The sequence below is a fragment of the Lagopus leucura genome, unplaced genomic scaffold, assembly GCF_019238085.1.
Source record: "Lagopus leucura isolate 7727_CA_CO unplaced genomic scaffold, USGS_WTPT01 Super-Scaffold_73, whole genome shotgun sequence".
Lineage (NCBI taxonomy): Eukaryota > Metazoa > Chordata > Aves > Galliformes > Phasianidae > Lagopus > Lagopus leucura.
This window is the reverse complement of record NW_024962252.1, coordinates 67,693,033-67,707,313: the sequence shown is the minus strand read 5'-3', so window position 1 is coordinate 67,707,313 and position 14,281 is coordinate 67,693,033. Positions and strand designations below refer to the sequence as shown.

The following is a 14,281-nucleotide window of genomic DNA, read 5'->3' as shown; positions in this document are numbered from 1 at the left end:
CTTATTAACTAGTAACAATCACATTGTCATAAATTTAGAAACTGATGCTTTGTGTGTAATGTTTATTAAACTTTCCCTACAGTAAGTTGGTCTCCAGGTTCCTGCAACTTGGTGTGAAGCCCTTCAGCAAACGCAGCTGCTGGACAAGCCCAGCCTCCTGGCTCTTACAGTACAGACGAAACTCTGCAATGATTAGCTTACCCTTGAGAGTTCAGATGACAAAAGCCTTCATGAAGATACAGTATTTGCTGGGTTGTCAGCAGCAAAATCCTTTCTTTTGGTATCAGGAATGCAGAAAACTTCCCAAACTTCCCATATACTTCATTATATGTAAATACTCTGAAGACTACAAGTGAAAAAAATGAATAGAATTTAGTTGCAATACCTAGATGTTAGCAGTAATATATATTTTTGCATTATCAAACCTCTCTTCTTGTGAAATGATAGATCACTGTAGCTCAGTTAAGCTCCTCAGTGACCTCATGGCTTGTGATTCTGGTGCACTTTATTAGAATTTCAATGTTCCTCACATAAATGCATTTTGAATCTTTGAAATAATAGAACTTTTTAATATTAATTTGATTTTGCAGATCTGGTTACACCTTTTTCTTGTCAGATCAGAGGTTACATGGCTCATTGCATCCCTGCATAGCAAAAAACAAATCTATAATTCCCGTTAATTTTGTTGGAGTTTAGAATCAGCACCTTTTTTTAAATGTATTCTGTAGAGGCTTGTTTAAATTAAAGGTTCTGTTCTTGAAAGATAACTTAAGCATTCGCCCTGGCGAATCCTTAAGATGTCGTGACAGCTTCAGTAACTGCTATTTTCAGACTGCTTCATTTAAAATTAATCACCAGTTGGCATATCAGCAGATATTTTATGTATTTTTGCTGCTTTCTTTTAAAAGGTGGAAAGTCTTTCATATTTGTGGACTTGGATAAGATCTTGTGAATTTTATTTCCTTGATCTGATGAGCTGCAAACATTTTCTAATGTTTTCTGAGGATTTTCCCCTGATAATGTTCAGTTGTATTTGATGCAGGAATTTGCACGAGAATTGAAGGTTGTTGGATTTCAAAATTGAAATGGTGATTGGTCTGTAAGGTCTCTTATACATTAGAAATCTAAAAGCAAGCTTCCCCTTTAACTGCCTCCCAGAAGTGAGACATGGAGAGCTGGGGAATTTCAGTTGGGAATCTCCTTAGAAAATGTTATTACAGAGTATTTATTATTGTACGTTACCAGTGACTACCACCTTAATCAACTGACAAAAACTGAATATCTTTGTGATGTAAGATTTTTTTTTTTTTTTCATCTTTTGGATTTAAATCAAATGTAGCATTTACAGTCTGAATTTCAAACTACTTTACTTTCTCTTCTAAGTAGAGAATTGTAATTCCTCCAACTGAGCTGCTTTTCCTTCTAGTTAAAAAGATTTGTTTTAGGTAATGCCAAATTATAAAAAGAAAATATCTTAAAAAGCTCAAATTTTTTAGACGTTTTATCATCGGACAACATCATCAGGCATTCCAAGTACTCTCTTTCAACTTAGGAAAGCAAAAGTCTTGTTTTATTTCCTTCTTGGGAGGCTCATTTACCAAGATAATGCTTCTTTGCAATTTCTGTCCTCATCACTTTGATAGATCCTTGGTGATGAGAATGACTCAGGATTTAAGGTTGAAGATGTGTTATCATGTAAGAATTAGCTCTTGCTTAGAATTTACGAAATCTGTAACCTTTTTCATCCTAATTCTTGGGTGTTTTCTTTAGGTACGAAGTACAGTGTATGAAAATTGACATGAATTTACTGGTCAACCGATTTTCAAATCTGGGACTCTAGTGAAATACCGTTTTTGCTCAAAACATTTATCTGTTTTGCTGCTTTGTCCTTTTCTTGAGATAAGAAATTACAGTACTGCCCTCACTTTCAGAAACAAATTTGCATGATTAGTAAACTCTAGAAAAGGGGGCAGATGTGAGTGAATGAAATCACATTATTGATTAGACACTTAAAATAACAGCTAAAAACACTCAGCTATTAAAGGTGGCATTTTTATTATTCTTTTTAGAACTAGAGTTGCCCACAAGATCTCCCAAAGGAATATGGACTGATAAATTTCTCACTTGTGGTGTGATAAACTACTTGCAACTTTGCTTCACTTGAATGCCCTGGACAATACAGAAAATATAAATGTAAATATTTACTGGCTTGACCTTTTGTCATCAAAGTCATGCCGTTCAAATCATGGCAGTGTTCAAATGTGATAGCTGACTGAAACTGCTGTTCCGGCTTTTGGTACTTGGGAAATGGCTTCATTACAAAATAATATATAGTAGTAGTGATCTTTCAGAAACAGATATTATAATTGTCAATCCTATTTCCCACTGTTATTTAGAAGACAGTGTAACATATGGAGGTGAAATTTCTGATGTGTAGATCACATACACAAATACAATGCCAGGAGCTGAAGACTAAGATTTGCAATATGTCACTGTAGGAAGAGGTAAAGAGAAATGAAGCATTTTAAGTTGAGATCAAAAGTGGAAAATTTCTTCCCATAGGGTACCTGAGGAATTTGAAGGAAACAAAAGTTTAAAAAAATTATATGTTTTTTTTTCTAATGACTTTTTCCTCTGACCTTTGAAGGTTTAGGGAAATATTTAGGGCTGATTATTTCTCTGTTTAGCTGATGGAAATATATGCTTAGGTTTGGAACTGTGTCACTGAAATCTATGAAGTTTCCTCTTACACTGAGCTAAAATACATCCTCCAACATCAGCCTCATAAACTTCATATGAATAAAGATAGGAATGGTATTTATAAACATACACAAAAATATAATATTTTGAGGTAGGAATATCCATCTGAAACATTTTGTTTATGTCCAACACTAAGAGCATGTAAAGGTAAACTGCTTCACTTAATGTAAATGTGTAAACGTGTAATTTTTTAATTAAGTGTAAATACTATGAGAAATTTTGCCACTGAAGTTTAATCTATCCAAATTTACATGTAATAAAGTACTGAAAATATTTCTCTGGAGACAGTTGTAAAATCTCCAGTTTTCACTGATGTATAATCAATTTAGTAATGTGTATGCACACAAAAACTTATATTAAAATCAGCTAGGCTTTCTAAAATACATGATAAATCTGTTCATTAAATATAATAAAATAGAAGCAACAAAATTTTATTTTCTGCAATTAAGAGAGTAAAAATAGATTTTCTTTCTTCTCTGAATTGGTTTATTAGTTCCTTGTATGCCTTGTCTTACAAAGATAAAAGAAAATTATGCACTCTTAGAAGTGCAGGAAGAAATCTGAGTCTTGAGAGTGATGGGGAAATCTGCAGATTCTAATATTTTATATTATTGCCTATTTGTGAGATTTTATTATTTTGACTTTTTCACATTGACATATGTTGATTTTGATTATCTTTTCGCTTTTCAGAGTTTTGTTTTTTTTTTTTTTTTTTTTTAATGAAGTTATTATGTTCGCTTAGAAATGGATAAGGAAACTTAAAAATTGGACATGTCTCTCCATTAGATTGCTTATCTGAAATGGAGACATGCTGCAATGCAGAGAACATGCACATCACCCCCAACTGTCTAGACTATATTTTCCCCTTAGGCCAGTTTTTGTTTTTAAAGTTGCTTAAATCATGAATGTCTTTTTTTGTCTGCCAAACTGCTTCATAATCTATTTTGGAATTTAGTATGTTCAGAGTGGTGAAGTCCAACTGCAGCTTGCAGTCTGAAAAATGAGACATCCTTCAGTGTGGCTTGGTAGGAAAAGTGTGAAGTGTGATAGGAAGTGCACGTCCAAGAGAGAGTTGGAAAGCAGGAGGTAGAGTTGGAAGAATACTCGTTGTAAAACACAACAAGGAGTCTGGTGTCAGAATTGTTAAGAGGACAGCAATAACGTATGGCCTTAAGATAAGTGAAAGAAACACAGTACAAAGAAATGGGTAGGCAGTAAATGCAGGGATAAAGAAGTACGGAGTCTGGAGTTGTAAGGAAAGGGCTTCAACACTGCAGAAGAATAACTTCTATCAAGAGCTAGAGATAAAAAGTCAGAAGGCTAAGCTGAACACAATAGAGGTCCTTAAGTGAGCTCATAATGGTACGTATTAGTACATAGGAGGCCTTTTATCAGAGATGGCCTGCAGCATACAGTGTCATATATTCCAAAATCATCTGTATTGCACCTGTAAAAAATCATTATTCCAAAATCATCTGTATCTGTATTTATTTTTCCTAGGCTTCATTTGCAACCTAATTTAGAATTAGGAAAGTAGGGAAACTATCATTCTGACTTCTGAAAGAGTGGTTTTAATGCAAATTTTGCAATAATATCTATTTAAACTGTAGGCTATCATCTGACATTTCTGTGTTTTATGAGTCTTGACCTAAGGAAAGGAGGGAGTAGTATGTTTCTTTGGCCAAAGCTGTGGAGAAACTAAAAAGAAAAGAAAAGAAAAAAGTAATATAGTTGTCTGAGTGCAAAAGATAGATATTTCTTTTACATGTAGAATAAAACTAATAGATCTAGGGAATAGAAGAATAGGAAGAGAAAACATATTAATCTAAAAATATCTATTTCTTTGTTCCTAGGTTCAGACATTGTTCAGTGGTTGACAAAGAACTTATCTATAGAAGATCCAGGTAATTAATTTTTTTTTTAATATTAGAATATATATTTTATATATATTAGAAAATTCTAGATTACCTTTTTAAAGGATTGCATTCTGTTTGTCTTCTGTTGCAACGCGGAGACTGTGTTTCATCAGTGTAATTTCTGCAGAAAAAAAAGACATAATCAAGCTTCAGAAAATTTTGCTAAGAATCTGATGATTTTGGCTATACATTTTGCTGGAGCACATACTGGGAAGCAAGAGGATGTCCAAGAAAATGAGTGCTTTAATTAGTAGAAAATTAATTTTCGTTCTACTCTGTTAGGAATTGACTCATAGTTGTACTGAATAGTTTCATAAGCACATGATGTTTTCTTAACAGAATTTTGAATAGATCAATGAATAAATAAAATTAATAAAATGTGCTCTAGTGTTGCTAGGAAGAACTACGTTTGCATTTTTAAATTTAGATTCTTTTATAGTATCTTAAACTGAGAGTGAACTGCAAATAGTATCAGTGCTCAATGAACTGTCTTGGAATGTGGAAGTAAAGCTTTGGTTCCAAGTGTGCCACACCTTTCTTATATGGCCAGGTTCTAGCTCAGTGTTTGTGCATGTCTGATATTTATTTCCAGAAATGAATGTTTTCTAGTAGAAAATGTTGAATATCTGAAATAAAATTCTATGGAACTCCTGTTATATTTTCTTCAGGGGAAAGATAATCTTCTATCTTTAGAGCATAATCAAAAAAATTCCAATTTTTCCTGTTCCTTTTTCAGACTTTTGGGAGTGTAATTTCTATCTTTATTTGTTTTTTAATTTTAAACATGTTATCTGACATGTTAGAAATGAAGTTTAATTGTTGTGGAATTCAAGGAAAGAGTAAAATCACTGTGTTTAAAATTATAAATTGTAGGTGCATAAACTGTAGGTTTAAACTGTAGATGCATAATTCAATAACTCCAAACATGCAATTCACAAATTATCTAAATTATTACATCAAGGAGATTGCTAATTGCTGCCAGATTAGTATTACTTCCTACAGAGTGTTATATATTTTCTTCCTGAAGACAATGTGGAGGTCACTAGATACACAGCTGTGATATTGTGTTTTTCAGCTGTCAACTAAAAAACACGTACCTCTCTATTCTCATCAGTTTGAAAAATCACAATTGATACAGAAGCTCAACCTTTATTTGTCAAACCAGAACTGAAGTCCTATGATAGCTGTCATTCAGATTATCTGGTTGTTGTGAAACTTTACAATAGAAGAAACCTTAAACTCAATGGGAAACACGGTTTCCTGTGTTAATACCCAATTAAAATTAAACAAACGCACGTGCGACTTGCATATATAACCAGAACACATTTTAATGTAATTTTATCTGAGCTGTATTATGTCCCCTTGGATTGCATGAGTGGAAACACTGTCCACAATAACAAAAATGTCTTATTCATGTTGGTTCTAGTCCAGGGACTGGACAGCCAAAATACAGCGTTCTGGAGCTGTCTGGCTGCAATTCTTTGGAAGGCCAGCCACCACAAATGTTGCCTTGTGATAGCACTCAGAATTGCAGATAACAGTGAACCTCACAGATAGCAAGCAAGAGCTGTCCACAGGGCAAAGCTTCTGATAAAATTCTGGTTTGTAAAATCTTCGAAGATTTTTGACTTTTTGTTCTGGTTCTAGACAAAACTGTCCAGGATTTCCTGTGCAAAAGCCCTAACCTTCTGAGGGCTGTTGTCAGCATAATTTGGATTTCCATTATCTTCTGTCTACTTTTCACCAATATGCCAGGGTTTTACTATGGCTATCTTTTAAAATTACTCCTTAAAGTCATGTTACCAAGCTGTTGTGCAGTTTTCTGAGGCAGAAATAAATAAGCCTTGTGTTTGAAAGTTATACTCTCCAACTAATTCTCATATCAGCAACATAATGTAGACCCTGGTTCACATACTTTAAGAGTATATTCTGTAATCTCTGGAAAAAATTAACAACTATTTATAATCCGTCCATGTCAGTATGAACTACTCACATGAGCAAGGCATGCAAATTCTCAAACACATAGGCAGATTCTTCTTAGTAAATCAAAGAACTAATTAGAAGTGGTGCCTTTTTCTTTCTTTTGCACAGAGCATGTAAATACTGTAACATTAAACGGGAAGAAATCTGCTTTTTGGAAACTGGGAGAACAAAAGAGAGGAGGAGATCTAGCAATATTTCCTTTCACTGTGATAATCAATGTAAAGCTAGTATCTGGAAACAGTAATTTCAACCCAAAAAAATGTTACAAGTGTAAATTGCCAGTAAAAACAAAACAAAACAAAAACAAAACAAACAAACAAACAAAAACCCACCAAAACAAAAAAGCACATTTTTCCATAGTTGAAAAACAGTGTGTTGAAGATTTGTAAGATTTTGGCTTGCTACACTAAATCTCTGTCAAGAAAATAAACTAAGGATGATGGGTGGATTCTGCTAAATTATACCAGATTTGAAGTTATTTCAGAGGAGTAGAACAGAGCTTGTGCCCAGAATAGCTGTGTGCAGTGTACCACCATGTTGCTATTATATTGTTTACTTTTCAGTAAGTACTTTAAAAAAATGTTTGTTTCAGCCTACAAATTATCTGTAAAATTTTAAGGAATGGAAATTATCTAAGTTATTTTTAATGTGAAGCTTAGCTCAGTCATAAAAATAAGCCTGACCTCAACCTGAAAAGAAGCAATTAACTGAGTTTATAGAATTGTAATGGCATGTAGTTTGGCACTTAGACATATGTTTGTTGAATTGGCCATTACAGGGTAAGTGCTGACTCTTCACTGCTGGTGCCAATTAATCTCAATGAAGAAAATCTATTCCATTTTTCTACATTATATTTTTCTTTTTTTAAGTAACAATTAGTTCTGTGAAATGTACCAGGCTGACCACACTGGAGATTGAAATCCTTCCAGTCCAAAAATATAACAATTAGGATTAGTGAACTGTTTTAAAGATGTCTGCTGAAATTTCCCAGTCTCTCTGTACTTGGCTATGTACTTGGTTCTTACATGCAATCAGTATCAGTTTTTGGTTTAGCGAAGAATAATTAGTGTTTTCATAAAGACAGGTATGTTAAAACACACACTGAAACGTGTGTGAAACACACATGCATACACACTGAAATGAGTGTGAAACACTCATTTCATTCTTCCCATAGTCCATGAAGTATTTCTATATAGGTGCTCACAAAGAGTCTGTAGGAGTTGATAATAGTTAAGCCATCACCTTCTTTCTCCATAGTACCTTTACTTAAAAGTGTTGCACAGTTAATTTATTGGTATCTGCTAAGCCAATGGAAATTATTTGGCTGAAGGCAGATCATTTTTGGGTGGTTGCTGCAGTAGAGTTGCAGTATCAGTGGCCATGTAAACTGTGATCACTAACCCAGTACAAGAAAAAGGAACAATTTGGTAGGACAACATCTATTTGTTTCTTTTGCTTTTCCTTCTATTGTTTTGTATTTAAATCTCTCTCCAGCAGTAGCTGTGTTAATAATATCTTTGATAATGCACTCTGCTTGCTGTAAGAGTTAGCAGAAAAGTATTAGGGTTTTTATTTGAGTGTATTTTATTTGATTGTATTTGAGTGTAGCTGGAAACCTATTTCTTCCCCTTTCTTGCATGCATGTGCAGGAAGGCAGCAGCAAAGAGCAACAAGTCATTGTAACCTGGGACACAGCACCAGCCAGCTGCAGGCAGAGGAGCGTTTCTGTTTCCAGAGCTTGCTAAAGAAGAAAATAGCCTGTTAGGAAAAAACGGAGTGGAGAGATCATACTTTTGTTTGCAGTTTTTGCATTAATCAAAACACTGGTAATAAAACAAGTGTGAATTTGATCTGAGCTTGTCAGGTCCTGTAGCATTTAAATTAAATAATATCTGTAATTTTAGATGAACAGAAAGAAGGCAGGGAATAGAAAATGTCAACATTTACAGGCAGTGTTTTGTACCAATTGTATTAATGTTGTGATGAAACTGTATAGGCCAGTTTTTCTTTAGGTTCGTGTAACATTTAGTAGTCTGTGATAGTCGATGGGCTACTAGCCAATCCTTAGGATTCAGAGCTGAAATAGTAAATGTTTGTTTGCAGCAGTGATTGTATTTCTCCAAAGCCCTAGGAAAGACCTTACAAATGGTGAACAAGGATGTACTGACAGTAATTTAATTGCCATTGGAGAAGTCAGACTTAAAGGATACCATTTCTTTCATGCTTTTCCACTAAAGGTTCTTCCATTTTGGTATAGCATGTTACCCTGTGTAGAGTGCAACTCTAAGGAGCACACAGAGCAGTAGAAGTAACTCGGAATGAGCTTTCCCTCCTCTTATGTGCCAGGAAGAATTTAAAAATTGAAGTTAATAATAATAATAATAAACAGCATTTTATTTGTAATTCAAAAGGTAATATGAGCATTATTTCACTGAGGTTTTTCAGAGTCTTGGTGAACAAGGAGTAAGAAAGAGGTACTGAATAGAATACAAAGTACTTTGAGTAGAAAAGTGAGTTTAAAGAAGATAGTCTGATAAAAGGCTAATGCTAAAACTATTACTAGATACTGAAAAATCAGTAAGCATTAATTTCAAGTAATTTCACTGAAAAGCACTTCAGATTCTCTGTTGCACCAATTTAAGGAATCTATTTTATCCTTTCTGTCACAGAAAAAATTAGTCTATAAGAAATCTAAATTACTCGATTGAAATCTTTTTCCATCAAATTACCTCCAAAGTACACAGCTTCATCAAAAAGTGTTATGATGAAGCTATTATTTTATTATATGTAAAACTATATGTTGAAAACTGGTGCTGAGTTCTTCCAAAAGTTTATCTTTCAATTCTTTTAGAATTGAAAAATAAATCAGGCATTTTTTTTGTTCCATGGTTTTCAATTGAAAATATTTCATGTACTTCTAGAAGAAGTGGCGGACTTAAACTGGGTATCTCCTTGTGGGTACTGTGTGCATCACTTGATGTCATCATTCAGCATATTGAGCCAGTATCTCAGAGTAAGAAAATACATTGCTAGCCAATATTAATTTCTTGCTGACACATCAGATTATAGAATAACTAGCTTTGGATACCAAATGGTACTAATTTAAATGTTATGTGTTCTCCATCTTGTCTGCTTGTTTTGTAACTGCACATTACTAGCTGCCACTTTTTGCTTATTTAGCATGGTCAGAACCTGCTGTATTACTGTCGCTGTTAAAAACAATGAAATGTATTGATCAACTTAGTTAAAGTCAAAAATACAACTGAAGAGTCATAAGAAAGGTATGTCCTTGTAAGAAGAATTCTGGTGCCTCTTAGAAATAAAGCTTATTCATTAATGAATTAAACAGTAATAATATTCCTAATAAAATACTTGATTCTATTTTTACTGAAGTTACTAAGATTTTTTTGTGATTTTTTTTCCTGTTTTTCATTTTCCTTTTGAACCTTTGGGATCATACCAATTTTTAAAGGTTTAAGAGGTAGAATATTTAGTGAATCCCAATTCGTGCTGGCATATTTAATTAAAAGTAGCTAAATAATTGTCTAGAGACTTCATTAGTTTTCTGTTTCCTTGTTTCCCGGAGAACTCTGTTGTGTGGCAATGGAAAGCACAAGTAGGTGGAAGTGAGATTATGTATCTGAACAACTTAATTAAATAAAAGTAGTTGAAGTTCTGTTTCATCTTGCCAGCAGCTGCTGCAACAATTTATAACCAAGTGAACAAAAATATTTTGATATTTCTTTATTTTATAAATATATATAAAAATAAATAATATATATATAAATATATTTACTTTTATATCTTTTATATCTTTTTTTTTTTAATATCTGTCATTTGATGACTGAATGGTTAATGTAAGGCATTTTCTTGATTTTATTAGTTGTTCTTAAGTGGATTTTCAATTTTATCATGGCACATTTAGAGAAATGCAGCTGTTCACATAAGAGCAAAGTGAAGGTTCAAGGTTAAGTGAACTGCTGGGCACTCTCTTTTACTAAGCAAAAGACACTGCTTGCTATGTCAGCATTAATGGAAAAATATTCCTTTCTCTCTCTTGTTTTTCAGTATTCTCTTATTTTCTTCATTTTCTACCTTTTACATTTTCATCTCCGTGGTTTGTCCCCTAGTTCTACCAGTGTGTCTTCTGGTTCTTGTCTGCTAAGACCTGTTGGTTATTATTCACATTTTCTTCTTCATTTACATATTCTTTAATTTCAGTGGTTGTGTTTGGTCACATTCTCAAATTTCACATAGGAAAACAGACAAATTGAAGCTGAATAATCAAGAGTTTAACTGTTCCATGTCCACTCTGATTTTGTAGCTGAAATCTCATTTGTCTTTGGAATACTGGAATCCACAAAGTAAAAATTTCAGTTCCCTCTAAAGCTGTAACTCAATATAGTTAAATAGAGCCCAACCATGAAATATCCTATTTATCTCAGCTATATATAGAGAAATTATAACAAGTAATTTACATTTGTTTTTGAAAGATTGCTTCTTAATGTCTAATTTAAGGAAATTCTTTTGTAGATGAACTGGAAAACTTGACCTTTTAAATAGCTTTAAAACTTGTGGGGAAGCTTATGAGGAACTATGAATTGTGACATTTTTGCATATTGCAATTGTGGAATTATTTACATCTTCAAATGTAATCACTAGCATAACAAATAACAAAGCAAAATAAAATAAAAAACTGCTTTGTCATAGTAACTGCTGTATCAATACATTTTGCTGAAAGTCTTTCAGGGTAATAACAAATGGTTGATTTGTTCTTCATAAAAAAAGTTGAAACTAATATTTCTTGAGATAGCTTCATGTATTTGTCACTTCACTTAACAATATTTAAAGTAGTCTGGTTTGAAGAAATTAAGGATGGGGATTTACAGTTCCACGGTTAAACCTGACTTGAATTTTTTAATAATAGTAACTGCCACTATCATAATAAAACTCAATGTAGAAAAACTATCTAGAGAACTTTGACTGTAAAATTCCAGGGGTTTTAAAGTTCATGTTAATGAGCTTTTGCAAAATTTATGCTCTCAGTTAGTTGAAGCAGATCAAAACTTATGCCTACAGGAAACAGATTAAAGATAATTTAGCAATCCACGGTTTTTACCATAGTAGTAATGGCTGAGAATAAAGTAGAAATGGAACCATCTATTTAAGTTCCTACATGGTGCATTTAGAAGATATTCTGATATATCAAAGATATGGCCAGGAAGAACAATTAACTTGTTGAATATATTGCAATTTCACTTCTAATGTAAAAAGAAACCGCTCTCTAAGGTCATTTAAACATAATAATGATCACCAATAATATTTTTTTTTTTTTTTTTTTTTTTTTTAATTAGTAAGGCCGAAAACTTCTGCACAGCAAGAGAAAGTATAGTAATAATCCTAATTAGTTTATATCCAGTGCACACTCCAGAACAGCAGAGATTAAATGAATTTTGTACAACAAATTCAATATGAACAGAAGACAGGCAGCACTGGAATCAGACCATCTGAAATATTAACTATTTCTGGCAGTGATCAGTCCCTTTTGCTTCACTGAAGGAGAAAGATGGTGTAATGGTCCTGACCTTCAGTTGTTTTCATCTTCATGTTCAATAATACTTAAGTGACATTTTTGTGCTTAAAACTTTCCATGAAAATATGTTCCAGAGATTGTTCTGATACTACAGATGTATTTTCTGTTTGGAAGAGTATGCCTGATGATCACATTGATTCTGAGTTCTTGAGTTGTGAGAATTAGCAAATTATTATTCCTAATTAATTCAACTCCTCTTGTCTCGTCCTGATGTTATTGACTGCTTTAATGGCTGTCCTCCACCATCCAGTGATGTATCTGTGATATCTCTTGTTGTATGGCACTCTCACCGTCCATATTTCCCCTCTTCCTGTGATTTTTGACTTCCCTCTCCATACATACACAGTTAAAGATGAAATAAACAAGTTCCCAGCTTGGAATTTATGGTGTGTTCATGTTATCCTGTATGCAAATGATGTCTTATGGTTTGTTTTCCATTTCAAATAATTGATCCTGTTTGACATTTGAGCAAAAAATTTCAAGTAATCGTATACAGTGATTCTAGTTTTTCTTGAGCAGCAGCTAACTTAAAGCCCCATGTGAACATGGAGAGTTTGTACTTTAAATGATTAGCATTTACCAAAAATCAATTCCATCTGCTGTTGCACTGTCTACTGAATCAGTACTGTGAAGTCCTTCTGTGCCTCTTCAAAACTGACTTTCTACTTAACTCAGAAATTATTACTGTCAGCAAATTTTGTTATATCATAAATCACTCTTCTGCAGATAATCTCTGAAGACAGTAATCAGCTGTAATGGCTGTGTCCCTGACCTGTGGTAACTGACCTACTGTGGCTAACCTTTATGCCTATCTTTTTAACTATTCTTTTTCCATGACTTTCTATCACAGATCCACTTAGTTCCTTTACAAAAACTTTTTGGGGAATTATATCAAGAACCCTTAGGAAGGCCAAGTTAATATGTTATGCAGACTTTCTTAACCTTGTATGTTCACTAATTCTACATAACAACACTCACACTTGTGAGAAATCGCATCATCCAATAACGGTGTGCTATCTTCCTTCTGTCTCATTTATATATACACATTCTCCACTTTATTATACTTTCTATCTTGTTGTCTCTATGAGCTCCTGTTCTATTCATGTGCCTCCTCCCCAGCCTTTGATTATCACTGTAGATCTTTCTAAAATCTGAGGACATATATTCCAGCTTCTTTTCTTTTCACTTAGGGTCATTTAAGTGACAAATTGCACACTGCTGGTAACAGTTCAGCGAGTTAATATTTGACTTGCCTAAAAAAATACAGTCACCATTCTGAGTGACCACTATGTTGACCCAGCAAGATGTTTTTATTCATTTTATCAATTTGTTTTAAGGCCTTTCAATTTTTTATTGCTGTTGTTGTCACCAGTGCTATCCTTTCTGTCTATATTTAGATCCTGCCAATAGAGAAAAAGTAGGTCAGTCACTGAGAAGGCTTTTTTTTTTTTCTTCTATGGGAAAAGAAGCCCTAACAGAGGGGTTTTCATTGAACTATTTTTGCTGGTGAGTTTCTTTCAGTATTTCCATGTTTTTAACAGCAGAGTTCGTGAATGTATCTGGCTGAAATGTCAGTGCTCTGCAATAATCTGTGTAAATCTGCTACAACAGGGAGAAGTAAGCACTGGGGGGGGGGGGGGGGGATTTTCATGACAGAAAGAACATTTGATTCAGACAGTAGGAAAGAAAAGAAAAATGAAAAAATGGAGTCTTAAAATATCTTGAAAGTGTGGTCAGTGAAATATATATAATTTACCAGACAATAAATTAATTATGAGAGAAGAGAACTCTCTAGAATTAAGTTTATATTAATTACCTTTTTAAGTATATATTCATCCCAGATGACTGTATCTAATGACATAGCAGATCGCACTCCTGTGTTAGTCTCTGGAAAGCTATCTCCACAGTCTTTGTAGTTTGCTTGCATAAGCTTTGGTTATTTCTCCTTGCTGTGTGTCTGAATGATACCATTTTACGTACAAAGCTTTTAACTCCTGCCGGACTTTACATGCACAGCATTCTTCCCATT

The 14,281-nt window shown here is 33.5% G+C and overlaps 1 protein-coding gene across 1 annotated transcript in view; it reads left to right on the top strand.

Annotated features, from left to right (window-relative positions):
- The window catches only part of RGS7 (regulator of G protein signaling 7), a 116,421-nt gene that overhangs the window by 29,483 nt on the left and 72,657 nt on the right, over positions 1 to 14,281 (top strand). The window contains exon 2 of the mRNA XM_042881893.1: positions 4,614 to 4,664. Coding sequence (XP_042737827.1) covers positions 4,614 to 4,664 — 51 coding nt within the window. The remainder of the gene's footprint in view (positions 1 to 4,613; positions 4,665 to 14,281) is intronic.